The 17,000-nt window shown below is 35.6% G+C and overlaps 1 protein-coding gene across 1 annotated transcript in view; it reads left to right on the forward strand.

The window, feature by feature from the left end:
• The window catches only part of Arms (Ankyrin repeat-rich membrane spanning), a 680,132-nt gene that overhangs the window by 315,078 nt on the left and 348,054 nt on the right, over nt 1-17,000 (forward strand). The window contains exon 13 of the mRNA XM_090381558.1: nt 8,909-9,091. Coding sequence (XP_090237684.1) covers nt 8,909-9,091 — 183 coding nt within the window. The remainder of the gene's footprint in view (nt 1-8,908; nt 9,092-17,000) is intronic.

Here is a 17,000-nt window from a genome sequence, read left to right on the forward strand (position 1 = left end):
CGTGGAACATGAGGAAGACTTCTAGGTATTGCCCTGGCCTCCAAATTCCCCAGACATCAATCCCATCAAGCAGCTGTGGTTTGTATTGGAACAGCAACTGTGATCTGCGGCATCTCAACCATGGACTTTACAGTTAAAGGATCTGCTGGTTACATGTTGGTACCAGATACCACAAGACACATTTAGAAATCTTGTAGCATCCATGCCTCACTGGGTACAAGCTGTTTTTGCTGCACATGGAGGACCAACATCATATTAGGTGGTCATAATGTTTTGGCTCATTTGGGAGCCAAAGTTATTAAGTTACACTATACAGTAACGATCACAAAGTTAAATTAGTTATATCCTTAGCTAAATACAAAAAGTTATATTTAGGATATAATTAGTTATACCCTTAGCTAAATGACCAAAAAGTGATTAAAATGTTTAAAATACTTATTTATTACAATTAAAACCCTATTCTTCTGCACTCCTGGTTATGGTATAATATTCCAACCAAAACACCAGTATGAGTAGTGAGTTGTAACTTACAAATTCACTAACAAAATTTAAAAAATAAGCTAACGAATGCTACCAAGCTTATTTAATCTATTTGTGAAACACAAATTAATATGTTAACTAATCAAAAATAACTGATAAAATACAAAAGATATATGCCCAAAAGGTGATTAAAACCTTCAAGATGCTTATTTATTACAATTTAAGCCCTACTATTCTACTCATACCGCTAACGCAGTATGAGTAGCGAGTTGTAACTTACAAAATCACTAGCTAACTTTAAAAAATAAGTTAACGAACGCTACTAAGCCTATTTAATTAATTTGTAAAACACAAATTAATACGTTAACTAATCAAAAATATGATAAAATTTCAAGGAAAACTTATCTGTTTGAAGCAGCTACAGAAGAAGTCTACCTCTTCACTACTTATGACTGATCTTTGCACCACTTATGACTGATCTTAAGAACTAGTCTCAAATTAGCAAACTCTTTATTTCATCTGACAAAACCACACACCTCTCTGTGAAAGGAAATCTTAATATCTCGTGCATCGTCTAATAACATCTGATTGATGTCTTGCCATGGTTGCTTTAGGCGCCTCCGTAGCCAGGTGGGAAGGAGCAGCAGTGCGTAGCACACGCTTCTTGATTAGACCGGGGTTCGAGCCCGTCACCACCAAATACGAAGGATGCGGAAAGGTCACGAAATGACCACCGCATATCCCGGAGCAATATGGCCTTAGTTGCTAATGCTCCTAAAAATCAAATAACAAATAAATAATAACCATGGTTGCTTTAAATATTTCGGGATTGTATTGGGCCATATGATGAGCTTCCAAAAGCAGGCCATACATATTTTTGACAATACAAAAGTCAAATACACATCAGTGCTTTTATGTCTGTTTAAGTAATCTTGTGGAATCAATCACTTAACCCTTCCTTACTATAGAGAGTTGTCTTTCTTCCTCTTTATATCTGTGGTGCTGGTGCCTGGTTCTGGTACTCTAAAAAAGTTTTCTTAAATGAGTCTATTCAGTGCCATATGCTGCTTGCTATGCACTGTGTTGTTGCATGGTTTCAACTTCTGCTCTTCAGGCTTTCAATGGATGCCTGCCACTTGATCTCCATCTTGCCTACTGGGATTTTTTGTTTCTTTATTCACCATGGAATTTCAATCAGGTTTCTTGGAATTACAGTAGACCTTCACTCTGATTGCAAAACTGAAAAGACACGGTGTCAGAATTTATTAACACTGTTGTGGAAAGCTTGTTAGTCTTCGTCCACTGAAAGCATTATTATTCAAAAATTTATCCCTTCTGTCACTTTTGCTACAAAAAATCCATTTCTATTGGTTTTTTCCAAGTCTTTACACATCTTTTTACTGAACATGGATTTCTTCAAGTTAGACTGATTACATTTAATCTAGCAGATTCTCCTCTCTTTTTACTGGACATGGATTTCTTAAAGTTAAACTTACTACATTTAATCTAGCAGATTCTCCTCTCCTCTCCGTATTTGTAGCCTTTCTAAGGAATCTGAACATGTGCTTTTTTTTTTCTTTTTTTTTTACTGTACATATAATATTATTCTGATCTTAAGTTACACTATACTCTTCACACTGTTTATCATCTGGCCATGAATACTCAATTTTAGACTCCGAAGAAAAGTTTGCACTACTTCAAGATTTTTCTCAGAGGCCTTCCATCCGAAGACTACCACTCCTTTCATTTTCTGCTCCTGCACCTGGGTATACTTCAAATCCTGTTTGTATTTCTGTTCCAGCATGCTTCAGTCCTTGCTCCAGTTCCTGATTCAGAATAGTTTCTCCTTCATCATAGCTTTCTCCTGACCTCAAGTCCGCTTATTGATTTTATATATAGTTCCTGACTTTCCGTACCCTCCTTTGCTTTTTTTGTTGCCATCAGAATTGATGGGTTCTGATATTGGGTTCTTCTCACCGGCATAGTCCTTACCTACACAGAATTTTCTCCCTCTCTTTTTTGCTATTATTTCTCACTTCTTTTATATCTTATCGGATGAGATCGAAAGTGTGCAGGCACCAGATTTCCTGATGTGGGATATGTGTACAGTAGAGGCTCACTTCTTTATGGCAAGAATGGCAGCCTAGGAGGGGCTTCCCTGGTAGTTCTCTTTCTGACTTCTAAATGGCCAGTCAGCAGTGCTACAACAGAACACAAACTTTACATTACAAAATACCACATTAACTACACAGTTGGCGTGCAGCTTTTTCACAGGTTAAACACAGTGTAGCTGAACTTGCATTCTACTGCTGCCCTACCTTAGATACTACATATATAAATATCCAGAAATACTGTTAAATAACCAAATGTAAATCAAACTGTTCTAATATGAACAGAGTGCACAAGTCAGAAATTCAGTTTCCTGTGCATTTATAATTTTTTGTGAGTGAGTGACCTCAAAAAATAAAATGCAAACCCATTCATTGAGAGCTTTGACTTTTTTTTTTTTTTTACCAATTATCAAACATTTTCAGTGTAACAGTTTTTCATCCTGAGCAAACAAGGCAAAGTATTCTCATTTCGTGTAGGAGGGAAATTAATCAAATTAAATCCCACCTAATGTTATGGAACTATTTACAAAAGCAAAAAACATCACTAGTCTAATGTGGTGTTTCATCCCAAAATTATATAATTAATAATCTCACTATCAAAATGATAATAAAGTTCACATAGCCAACAGGCTAAAACTATAAGGTAAATTAAATTCCTCGCAACAATGTTTCTTTTTTAATTTAGATATTGCCATCTTCCTTTCTTCTGAAAATAAAATTCTCAGATTGAAAACTTGTTTTCTTGCAATTAAGAAATTCCATATAATATTATTCCTTTTTCATGCGAATCTTTCCTGAAAAAAAAAAAGTTCCTTTCTTTTTTTCCTTGTAGTTTCAATATTTCCTATTTTTTGTTTACTAGCTTTCCAAAGTTTAGCGAAGTTTTTTTGTATTTTCTTCTAAGCATTAGTAAGGCTGCAGTTCTATAATGTCTAATGTTTTTTTTAATGAACACCCTAAACACAAAAGGTATCAAAACCTATAGTACTTAGTACCTTGCAAGGATTGAAGGAGATGGGGAGGGAGGGAGGGAGGGAGGGAGGGAGGGAGGGGACGCCGGAAACTTTGCTCTGGTGGCTAAACAAGATTTTCACCACTTTAAGCCTCCAAAAAGCGAAGTGGTGGTATTGCACTGGTTGATGAGAGCCATCTACCACTTAGTGTTAGTATTATATTATAGTATTATATTATAAATGCTATTTTATGTTAATATTAATACTAGTAGTACTGAACATGGGTTGAGGGAGGCCTAATGCGAAACTACAAATAGTGATAATAATGACTGCTGATGTGTTATCCGTAGATGTTCTCGGTCTACCCTTTCATATTGGTCTCAAAGGTTTCATCAAGGCGACACCAGTGTGGCCTTGATGAAACCTTTGAGACCAATATGAAATCTTGCCACTATCTACTTCTGACTCATCACACACTTTCTGCAACAATTCATAAATTTGTGTCAGTGCTTCACCATATAAAGTTTTAATTTTGATAACAGATCTTTTATCTGAAACTGTAATCTGACCTGAAGCAATATCACCATCCATTTTTAAAAGCCTCCACACAAAGATGCATCAGAGGAACTGTTTCAAGCATACTGGTGTTAAGGTTAAACTTCAAATTATCCTGATAAATGTATGGAGTTAGGAACAAGAGTAAAAATAAACAATTTAAAAGTTAATGTTTTAACAGGAGTAGGTTGAGGTTTTCCCTAGACAATTGGACGTAGAAAATATTCCAAACGATTATATGTTTGAAACGCAATCATTTTCAAGCTCTATTAGAACTAGATGACGATATTCTGCTTGAGGAAATGTGGGAAAATACAAAAAAGCATTACAGTCAGTCCTCGTATATAGCACAATAGTTGTGTTCCTAGAAACCCTCGTGCAATGCAAAATCGTGCAATATAAACAACAGGCCTTATGGGAAAAATAGGGTTAGGTGCCGACCACCCAAGATTGAACACACATTTGTAACCAAAACATTACCAAACACAATAAATAGTCATAATAAAATACGTAAGTATTTTATTACGACTATTAAGTAATAAAATATTGCTAGTGCTTTTACTTCTATCTTCTATCGTAAGCAAACTTGTTTTTCGTTTGATTTTCTATCGAAACAGATGACAACCATTCCATTTCTTCTAATTCTTTGTGCCTTAATCTAATGGATTTTAATTACACTTTGAGTTGTTCCTGCTATGAAAGTTGTTTTTATTTTCTCTGCATTCTTAGTAATTCTCGGCGTTGCCTCATTTAGCTCTGCAGCACGTGCAATATCACATGGTCTTTCATTTCGCTCAGAACGCTTCACAATTTCATATTTTTTCTCTATCCGCAGAGGCGGACTGGCCATAAGCCTTACTGGGGGAAACCTTGGTGGGCCGGAGGTCAGTGTGATTTTGGCCATAAACCATAGTATGAGGCCACTATAAATTTTCTCGGGTAAGAATTTTTGATCCAGTCCGCCTCTGTTTATCGATATTGCTGCTTATGGAGGAGTCACAATCCTCGTCGGCAACCAGATCCCATTTCAGCCTTTGCAGCTTACAACTAGCAGTGAGGCTGTAACAATTCGTGTTACAGTAGGATTCTTATTAACTGTCTGCTCTGTTTGTTTTCCACCTGGGATTTACATCCCCCCCACAAAGATCTTGATGATCTTATCATGCAATTGCCTTCCCCTTGTTTAATTCTTGGGGATTTCAATGGACATAACACTCTCTGTGGGGTAGTGCTAACATCAATGGAAGGGGACGAGTCATAGAGCATATGCTCACTGACAATGACTCTCTCTTCTAAATGTGGGAACAAACACCTTCTTCCACATGCTTACCTGTACATTCTCTGCCATTGATCTTTCTATCTGCTACCTTTTCTCCTTCCTTCACTTACTTGGGAGATGGAAGAAAACCCATATGGAAGCGATCACTTCCCCGTGATCGCTTCCATATGGCATCATAACCACCCTAACCAGTGGTAGACCGTGTCTACCATTTAGTTTACCACGGTGGAAGATTGATCGGGCTGACTGGAATACCTTTTTAACAAATGGCAAATCTTGACATCGCTACAGTCAGTCAGGAGCTAATCAATGATGCGGTAACGTATGTCACAGAAATAATTATCCAAGCAGCTGCAATTGGAATCCAAAATTCATTTGGATCCAATTGCCGGTTCCAATTATTTCCCAAACTTTGGTGGAATTCAGAATGCATAGCAGCAAAAAAGCACAAAACAAAGCCTGGAGGATATTCTGCTGATATCTAAAATTTAATATCATTTAAATGTTTACATGCAAAAGCATGTTAACAACGTCAGAGCCAAAGGAAATCTTGGATTCATTTTACATCATCCATAACTCAGGCTGCTAGCTCAAAAGTAGTCTGGAATAAGATCCAGAAAATGAAGGGAAAACATCCACCATACACTTTGGTGATCCTCAAGCACAATGGATGTCCAATTGCAGATCGAAATGCAGTTGCAAACACTCTAGGGGAAACTTTTATAAAAACCTGTGCAATAACATTCCCCCACAGTTTTTGGCCTGAAATATTTCTCACATTTCAGAAATATGAGAAATATCCATGAAAATTCTCTTCAAAAGGGCTAGAACCATATAACAAGCCCTTTACGCAGGGAGCACTATTCTATTAAATTCAGCAGTATTGGGCCAGATGACATGATAAAATTCATTGGGCCACTATGAATTGATAAAACACCTCTCGCCACAATCTAAGGATCACCTTTTAATTTTATTTAATAGAATTTTTCTTAATACGCACTTCCCGGATTCCTGGCGAAAGGCAATCGTTCTTGCCTTCCCAAAACCAGGAAAGGATCCTAGAAATCCAAGTAACTATCGTCCTCTTTCTCTGACAAGCTGTTTGTGCAAGGTCCTGGAAAGAATGGTTAATTCTCATCTTATATGGTATTTAGAAACAAATGGTGTGCATTCCAGGACACAGTGCAGCTTCTGAAGAAACAGATCCACTTTGGATCACTTAATCCGACTTGAAACTTACATTCGTGACCCCTTTATTAAATCCGAGCATCTGGTAGCAGTTTTCTTTGATATTGAAAAAGCGTACAACACAGCCTGGTGATTTGGCATATCAAAAGACCTCTATAACTTTGGTCTTAGGGGTAACCTACCTCTTTTTATTAAAAACTTTCTCTCAAATCGCAATTTCAGGTCCGTTTAGGATCACTCTCTCGAGTATTTTGTCAGGAGGAGGGAGTCCAACAAGGATCCGTCCTAAGTGTCACGCTTTCCGCAATCAAACTCTATTACGGAACAACTTCCACCCATGGTAAACAATGCCCTCTATGTTGACGATTTTTCTTTATTTTGTCATTCATGCAATATGAGGGACATTGAAAGGCAACTGCAAAAAACTGTTGATCACCTTACATCTTGGTCATTGGCTAATGGGTTCAGATTTTCATCACAAAAGACCGTTTATGTACACTTCTGTCACAAACGTGATCTTCAACCTGGCCCAGAATGAAGGCTTGAGCAAAACAACATTCTGGTTGTAGCAGAAGTCAAATTCCTTGGACTTATTTTCGACAAGAAGCTGACATTTCAACATGTTCGTCAGCTTAGGACAAGATGTGCTAAGGGGCTTAACATCCTTCTTGCCCTTTCGTCAACTTCTCATGTGGTGCAGATAGTTCTACCCTTCTTCGTCTCTACCGACCCCTTGTCCATTCTATACTTGATTATGGGTCTTAGGTTTATGGTTCTGCTAGAGATAGTGTACTTGGGTGGTTAGATCCAGTCCACCCTCAGCCCATTCGGACAGCCATTGGAGCTTTTCGCACATCTCCCGTCCAAAGTCTTTATGTTTAAGCAAATGAACCATCTCTGTCTGTTCGGCATAAGCAGTTTTCTTTACAATATGCCTTTAAATTAAAATCCCTGTGTGATCATCCCATGTGGGCATTCGTTTTTGAGCCACATTGGGAAAATCTCTACAACACTTGTCGACAACACCCAACGGACCTTTTGGTATTTGCATCCAAGGATTGTTAAATGAACTAAACATAATGGTAGACAATGTTGCCAAGTCACCAAGGCAATTCTTTCCACCCTGGCATGCCTATATTCCAACTTATGACTTCTCCCTTAAGATCTGGGAGAAGACTACTATGCCGTCGTCTGTTTACCAGCAACTCTTTGCATCACATAGACAGCAGTATTCTGATTTTCTGCCAGTCTATACAGATGGCTCGAAGTCAGAATGTTATGTAGGATCTGCTGTTGTGTTTCTTCACAAACATTGTCTAATAAGATCCCACAGGAAACTAGTATTTATACTGCAGCGTTGCATGCGATAGAAACACCCTTGATCACATTAAAAATAGTGATTACCAAAAGTATATGATATATAGTGACTCATCGAGTGTGTTGCAGGCTTTGTTATCCATGAGGCATAACCCTCACCCGTCCCTGTCCTGGATCAAGCAGATGCTTTTTTCTCTCTTTGAATCAGAATTTGACATTCATTTCCCCGGATCCCAATGTTTGGGATCCGGGGAAATGAATTAGCTGATACCGCTGCCAAGTCAGCCATTTCCCTGGATAATCATTGCCTGTCAGTCCCCTATACAGACTTCAGGCAAATAATACATTCTAAATTATATTCACAATGGCAAGATTCCTTGCATGAAAAAGCCACAAATAAACTACATCACATTAAGCCTGTGATCATGCAGTGGCAGGCTACTCAGGGTTTGAAGAGAGGAAGTTGTTCTTGCTCGCCTCCGCATAGGTCATAGTCATCTAACACATTCCTTTTTGCCGAGGGCAGATGACCCACCTACGTGTGAGATGTGGAACACTATTTTAACTATTTGTCACGTTTTTATAGTGTCCTGTTTTTATAGAACCACAACATTTGTTTTTTAGGGATTTTAATAATCTGGCTGAACCATCTACACTCAGTCAGATTTTAGGTGACAGAGACAACATGTCTGATGTTTTTAACTTTTTACACTCAATCAATTTGTATAGAAAGATTTAAGTTTATATTTTTTATTTACATTTATACCGGCGTATATCATGTTTACCTTCTTGATGTGGTAGCCAGTTTATAGGCTACCAAATTTTTTGTATCAGCTTTAATTTTGACGCCATATTATGGCCTTAGTTGCCAATGTGCCATTAAACACTAAATCAACCATTCTGTTTAAGTGTTTTCAATTTATTCGTTATTTATTTTTATTTTTTTTTAAATTTTGTGTCAACATACAGAAAAACTTTATTGATTTCATATATTCACAAATCATATGAATATTTTATCTCTACAGATGAAATGAGAAGCTTTGCATACCAGTGGATAGAACCTACATTTGAGTTTAGTTGGTTGGTGTTTCTTTTGATTCTTTTTGCATCTTTGATATGTGGGCTTGTACTTGCTCTGGCATCACACCTATGGATATTAGGCCTCACTGTAGGAGTTGGAATTGTCATTATATCTTATGTATGTCTTGGTAAGTTTCATTCATTTGAAAGAAGAGCAACATGTAAGTAAAAGTAAAAAATTATATTTGTTAAAATTAATTTTAGAAGTTGATGGACTGAATCATACTTAATTTAATAAAATTAGGAGTAATGAATTGGCTTATTCATTATGGTTGCACATTGGAACTTGTTTAGCTTATGTGGAGATTAAGAAATGATTACATGTTTTATTTTATTTTTCATGTAAATAACTAACAGCTGAAATTAATTAAAAAACAGAGAATAAGTATTAATGATATAAAGAAGTAATCATAAAACATTATTAAATGTAACAGAATGATAACTTATACAAAAAAATGAATAGGATCAGAAGTCTCATTTGTTAGAGTATGCATTGAGTCTATTGTGGCAATGATATGTCTGCAATGGATTTTTATTATTATTTTTTTAAAATTTTTTATTTATTTATTTTTTTTATGAAAACCCTAAACACAAAAGGTACTCTAGAACCAGTAGTACTTTTTACTGTGTGTGTATTGAAGGTTGAGAAGATGAAAGAAGATATTTGTGGACATTAGACTTGAATTTCTGCAGATTGTTTTAGGAAATACATGTGAAGGGAGGTTGTTCAGAAGAAGGAAGATTGAAGAAATAAATGAAAAGTTGGGGCTGTGAGTTTGAAATTGGACAGTAAAAGGATGCTGACTGGAATTATAGAAATCAATTGGAAGAACTATAGAACAATTTAGAATTATTGAAGCCAATTCAGAAGAAAATTTTCCATCGAATTTTGTATCTATACAAAAATCATGCAGCAGAAACAATGTTTATGAGACAGATGGAGATTTTGTAAGAGATGGGTATTAATTAACCTAACTGCCCTCTTATGAATGGAGTCAAGAAGCCTGAGAGAGGTTATGGGGTCACTGCCCCAGATGTAGGAACAATATTTCATGGTAGGGCAGATTAAAGATTTGTACAGAGTGAGTAGCTGTTTAGAAGAACATGGAGAGTGAAAGAGAAAACTCAGTTTTTTATATGCACAGGAAGCAATATCTGTGTTGTGCTTATGCCAAGAGAAGTTACAAATGATGGGTAACATAAGCCAGTGTATCCCAGTGAACTGACACTGATGGAATCCATACTGATGATCATTGGTCAGCTGGAAGGTTTCTAAATAGTATAGGAGTTGGCTGTTAATAGATTTCTCCATTACTTTAGAAAGAGTAGAAGTAAGTGCAATGAGACAATAATTGGATGGGAGGGAATGATACCATTGCAGCCAATCAATTGGTTAGGAAATTTTTTATTGTGGAAATCCATGCACATACAGGCTGCAGTGTGGTGGTGCCCCATCTTGCTGATAGAAAACATGTGGCTGCTGATAGAAAATATTGTGGACATTAGACTTGAATTTCTGTGGATTGTAATTTTTAGGAAATACATGTGAAGGGAGGTTGTTTAGGGAGGTTATCTCCTAGCTGAGATGCAGCATTCAGTTCATGCATATGTAGGTAATTTGTGGAGTTTACAGTGTTTATGCAGAAGAAAAATTGCCCAATCATCTGGCTGCAGGACAGTGCATTACCTCATTGATTTTTCCTTAGGTGGATCGTTTTTGAATTTCCGTTGGAAATGTCTCTTAACAGTCATTGGATATTTTATATCCCATAGTCACAATACACACACTACTTTCTCATGCACTATCACTATTTTAATACTGTACTGCCACAATGATTGCTGGGATCAAGTCTGCCAGCTGCATGGGAAAAACTTGATTTGTTTTGTTAACTGCAGAAAACCATTTTAGGATACCCATTGCAATAAAATTTTAATCGAGCTTTGTGATCAGGTGAATAATTTATAGACACCTTCTATATCTTAATTGCTATATAAAGCCTAGGTAGCTTCCATGATTGATTACATCCCTGCATACTTTCTGTTGGCATCATCATGAGTTAGTTCCACTGCACAGAATTTCAAAACTGTCTGAGTCCACTCCACTATAGTCATCTTTATGAAAGCAAAAGCCTTGCCCTTGACATTAATTACATCTCTAAGTAAATCCCACATTAATACATTATAACAATTTCCACCTAGTGGTTCTTTTATCTACAAATTCTTAATACATGAAGAGTCTGTTAATAATCAGATCAAGGATATTGCTTTTGCCTTTTGCTTCTCTGACATTCTGGTATAGAAACCAATTATTCAGTAAATCCACAAAAGTCTTGTCGCTCTGTGATTGACCAACTCACATGGTCCAGTCATTATCTTGAAAGTTGAAATCCCCATTATAAAACATTCTGACTTACTGGCCCTGTCTATCTGTCTTGACAGTTGTTTGTAATGCTCATCACAGTCATTAGTCCTGTAACATACTCCTACTCTCATTTTTGTTTACCAGTTCATATCCCACCAATTCACTCAACATTGCATTGGCCACCCATGTTCTTAGCTTTTATGTGCTTCCTAACTAAAAGCACAACTCTTCCCCTCCACTGTCTCCCTCTTCCCACCCTTTCTGCACACAGGTGCATATGTTGGTTCTGATCTGTGGTGCTGTAATATATTTTTGCTCTTTTAACACATTCGCTGCCTTTTATATTGTGAGGATCCTTTATGTGCTCCTGGGGTGGTTCTTTGGGGCACTTCTCATGGGGTGCTTCTCTGGAGTGCTGAAACAAGCAGATACTGCTTTTTACTAAATGGAAGGGATTTTATTTGTGAAGAATCATCACTCCAAGTATCTCTTGTAACAAATGCATTTGAATGAGATTCAGAATCCACATCACTTGAATTCTATTTCAGTATCAGATGACTTATTATAAAGAGCTGATTCAGTGTAACCTAATCACTTTACTAACCTAATTACTTCATCTGCCAATCTCTCTCTCTCTCTCTCTCCGTCTCTATTCCTTTTCAGTTCTGATGTCCCAAGCTGTGGATCCAGTATAACAACCCTTTAGAGTGAAATTTTATAGGAAAACACTTTAAACAAAATTTTATCGGTAGACACACACTAAGGATGATGTTTTACTTTTCACAAACTAAAGAATTAAAGTTCAGCAAACCTAATCTTTAAAACATTTTACCCTTTTTTCTTGTGGAAAATATTAAACTAGATAAAATAATTTCAGCGTAAGAAAAGAACACATGAAACTCTGAACCAGGTATATAGCTTTTATAGCACTCTCTAGACAGTGAAATTGATACCAAGCAAAATCTCAGCTGTAATGGAGTAGCCCATGGTTCAATCAGTGTGCCAATATCACTCAGTTCATTTCATGTGCCTTTCCTTTCTTTTTATGGTGCTCATCTCTTGAATGCAATTGAATGAATGCATATGTGCATTAAGGGACAAAAATTAGTTTGTTTTTATGCAAATTTGCATGTGACAGTGAACATGTGTTAATAAGTAAAATTTATATGATTTTTCATGTATTTTATATGTTTGTTTCATATAAAATTTATATGTTAAATTTATATGTTTTGTTTCATGTGAAAATAAGAGAAATATATGTGAAGCCTAATTCAGGAAATTTTCCACTACTAGTGAGTAATACATTTATATACAAGGTATATAAATGTATTCAAAAAGTTCAAAAAATTGTACTATAAAACATTGAGTGAACAGTTGGGCTTACTAACCTAATCACCTTCAAATTACCTTCCTACGTTTCTTCTGTGTGCACGCGCGTGCAAACACACACACACCATCCTCCTAAGCTTTGAAACATTTTTTAAAATCATATTTTTTTTTAGCACCACCTTAGGGCCACCTTCAGCATTTCCTTTGATGTCATTCACTTTAGCAAAACTATGGCCATGAAGCCCCATTTTCGGTTTAGGGAACAGTCAGAAGTCAGATGGTGCAAGGGAGAAAGGGAGGCTACTGTATCATTAATTTTTTTTTTTTTTTTTTTTTTGCAGCCATTGCCATGGTGTAGGATCTATTCATCTTTCCATTTTTGAGATAGATCTGAGGTTTTGATACGTTTGCATGTGAGCTTGAGGTCTTCACCTTGCATTCTCATACAAACGTGTCAAAACATCAATGTAGTAAGCAGCAGTAATGTTTCTCCTCCTAATCACAAATTCATGCACTATACTCTTATTGTTGAAAAAAATGAGCATCTTGAATTTGATGTTAGATTTTGTTACATGAGACTTCTTGGGCTATGGAGACATTTTTGTGTGCCATTCAGATGATTCCGTATTGTTTAGGGATTGTAGTTGAACACCCAACTACAGTGACCACTTTTCTTAGGGAGCTCAAATCCTGTGTTGATTTTGTGAACAAATCACAGTTCATTTGATTGTCCTACAGCAAGCAGGGAAAAACTTTGCACCATGCAACACATCCCTAAATCTTGCATCACAATTGTGTTTACTGAGTCTACAGGAAAATTCATGAGCAACCTCATCAGTAGTCATTCATCTGCCATTTCACAGGAGTTCCTTCACTTTCATAACATTTTTTTTCATTTTTGTCATGGAAGACATTCGAAAGGCATCCATCCACTGCTAGATTCATCTTCCAATGTTTCCTGTCTGTTTTTAAATCAATTAAACCACTCGTAAACTGCTGTTTTCTTTAATGCATCATCTCCATAAACTTTCTGTAATGCTTCCAGTGTCTCTGTAGCACTTTTCCTATGTTTAAAGAACTTGATGTTAGCACACACTGTTCAAACTGGGACATTCTGCAATCAGTCAGCTGTGACACACAAGTGTAGTGATCAAGCCAGTTCCCATGGCATGCATTTGCACCAAGATCACTGTCAATGTCCCACAAAACCTTATGGCCATGGTGAAAACCATTTAAATACTAGCACGCGATTCTGGGAAAAATTTACTATGTATGTTTTTCTTAGATTTCAGTACTTTTACTTGAATTAGTGGTTTGACAGTTACGAGATTCTAAATAATTTCTGCAACTAATAGCTGCCCATAGCTTAGCATTATAAGTTCAAAAAACAAACTGAGGAGCTCAAGATATTTTAAATATCTTTAAAGTCAAAGATAATTTAAATATTGTTAAGGCTTGGATAGGGTATAATTGCAGCAATGTAGGACAAAAGGATGGTTATTTGCTGATTAAAAACTGAGTAAAGAATGTCAACACTAAAGAGTATTGATTTTTAAAGTAATTTCAATTACTGGTTTCTGGTTTGTTTCTGGGGTTATGGCAGTTTTTACCATGATTGGATTGTAGCACCTTCTCAGGGGTTGATACTGTTACAACGAAATAGACATTAATTAGGATGTTTTTATCATAAGCTGTCTCATAGGCTATAATCTCAATATTGCAAGTATTTTTCTTTTCTAGAATCTAAGGCCAGTTCTGATCCAATTTAAATTCATCTTCATTCTGCCTTTAGATGGTTGCAGATCTCTTAAATACAATTGGCTATAGAATAAAGAAAACTGGTATTGTAGCACAAATGTACTATAATTACATTTGTGCTATAATACCCGTTATAATACCCTTAACACTTTTATAAACACAAAAAAAAATTACTCTTCCCTAAAAATACATCTTCCTTAAAATTTCACTTAGCTAAAATAATTTACAAAAATCAAAAAATTTAAGTTATTTGTATTTTTAAGGAAAATAACATAATGTTGGTTTAAGAAAAAAAATGACAAAAAAAGATTCCATTTTAATCAGTTTATTTTTTAATATTTTCTGCTTTGAGATCAATTACATGAACTTTATTCTCCCACTTTTTCCATTACTTTATGAATAAGTTTCATTTTTATGTTATTGTAATTTTCAATATTTGTATGTGTTATTTCTCTGTTTTATTTATCTGGTAAAAATACTTTAAATTCATTTATGTGAACAACTTACAAGTTGGTGCAAATGCATCAGATCTGCTCACATCTAACTACTAAATAGTTATAAGATTGGCATCATTATATATATCTCATATTGTGGATGCCTTCTCAATGAGTTGCCATGCACTACCTTGAATAAGTAACTCTTCACCATAGGAGAAGACTATTGTTACTTATTCTCAGCGGATGCCCTCTTTGGTCGGTGGGCAATGATGGCAAGGCAGTTGCGAAGTATAACTCCACAATATGAGAGATGCCCGATGGTGTATAGTAATTTGAATTACGTCGCATTTTAGGGCAAAAAGCCTCAGGTTGCATAGTGAGTTAACATGCTTACAAGTTAGTACAAATGCATCAGATCTACTCGCAGCTAACTACTAAATAGTTATAAGATTGGCATCATTATGTATATCTCGTATTGTACTTTGCAACTGCCTTGCCATCATTGCAACACCGGGGTGCCTGCCGACCCACCAAAGAGGAGCCAATCAGCTCCAAAACAGTGCCATTTGGATGGTGGCATCTGCTGAAAATAAGTAACAATAATCTTCTTCTATGGTGAAGAGTTACTTATTTGAGATAGTGTAATATCATGGCAACTCATTGCGAAGGTATTCACAACATGATATATACATAATGATGCCAATCTTATAACTATTTAGTAGTTAACTGAGAGCAGATCTAATGCATTTGCACTAACTTGTAAACATATTAACTCACTATGCAACTTGAGGCTTTTGCCCTAAAATGCAACATAATGTGAACAACTACTTAAACTTTCTTGTAAAGTAAGTACTGTAAACTTACTACTGTACTTACTTGTAAAGTAAGTACAGGAACTCCCCAACTTAAGTAATACTCGACCTACACAAATTCGGCTTTACTTAAGTTTTTTCCGGCCGGTGCAAACTTAAAAAAATCGTGGAAACGTATTTTGCATCCTGTAGGAATTAATGGAGGTATCATGAAAATATCATAATGGGAACCTAATAACACATTGGTTTTTTTTTTTGTTTTTTTGTTTTTTTTGGCAATTCATTCCAAGACCTTGGAAGTTGAAATTTTCGCCATATAACTAAGCTATTTATCTCTCTAAAAGGTCATTTTTATAGTGGAAATTGTGCTACACTTTCATCATTATCATATACTCCGTTATAAGAATCAGTTTTGAATGCCTTTGTGATATTTTTCTAAAACACATTTCTGGAGCTCACTACCATAAAACAATAAAAACAATTTGTAAGAAGTCAAGTTTCAAAGAGTTCCAAGTTATAGTAGAATTGGGAGAATGATAGAGGCAACAGATGAATTTGACAGAATGTAGTGGAAAGATTTTAAGCCAGTGAAGGTTGAAAAGAGGAGATTCCAAATTACTAAGTCTCTGAATATTAGAATGGACATATGCACAAGTAACACCTTTGAAGCAAAAGGAATCATACAGTGAATAATTCAGACAACTGAGATGAGCAGTGGTTGAATCAACCAAATAACTGGGATTCTGTCAGAAAAAGTACATGGGGTTTAGCAGACTGTAAGTGGAAAGGGACATTTATTTGTGAAATGATCAAGGACGTGTTTGGAGGTTTAGATCTTTTCTAAACCTAACTGTTTTTGTAATGATCATAATTATGAGAGTTTCATGTACCTGTACTGTTAGTACGTAATTACTGGAAATTTGGATATAATTAAGTTCTGGGAATTAAGGGAAGTAACGTACAGTTTTAAGTTTAGTTCTAATGTTACCATTAAATTAAATCTAAAACAGAGTTATTTGGATTTGTTTTAGTTCTGTGTAAAATTATCATAAAAGTATAAAATTCCTATTGAAGCTATTAGTATGTACATTACTCTTGTCTTATGTTAACATTAGAGCTACTATTGAATGACCTAATATTAGTAATTTAGATTTCAAGACTTTTTAACATGAATATACTAAAAAAAAAAACAAAAAACAAAAAAAAAATTAAAAAAAAAAACCAACAATTAAAGCAATTGCATGAAAATTTCAACCTACAAAGTTCCAACAAACACAGCCATGAAGAACTGTAGTATCATATGCAAAAGCTTTCATTGCAAAAAACTTAATAATGAATT

This window comes from Mastigoproctus giganteus, chromosome 9, assembly GCF_048544385.1.
Source record: "Mastigoproctus giganteus isolate SK-2022 chromosome 9, ASM4854438v1, whole genome shotgun sequence".
NCBI lineage: Eukaryota > Metazoa > Arthropoda > Arachnida > Uropygi > Thelyphonidae > Mastigoproctus > Mastigoproctus giganteus.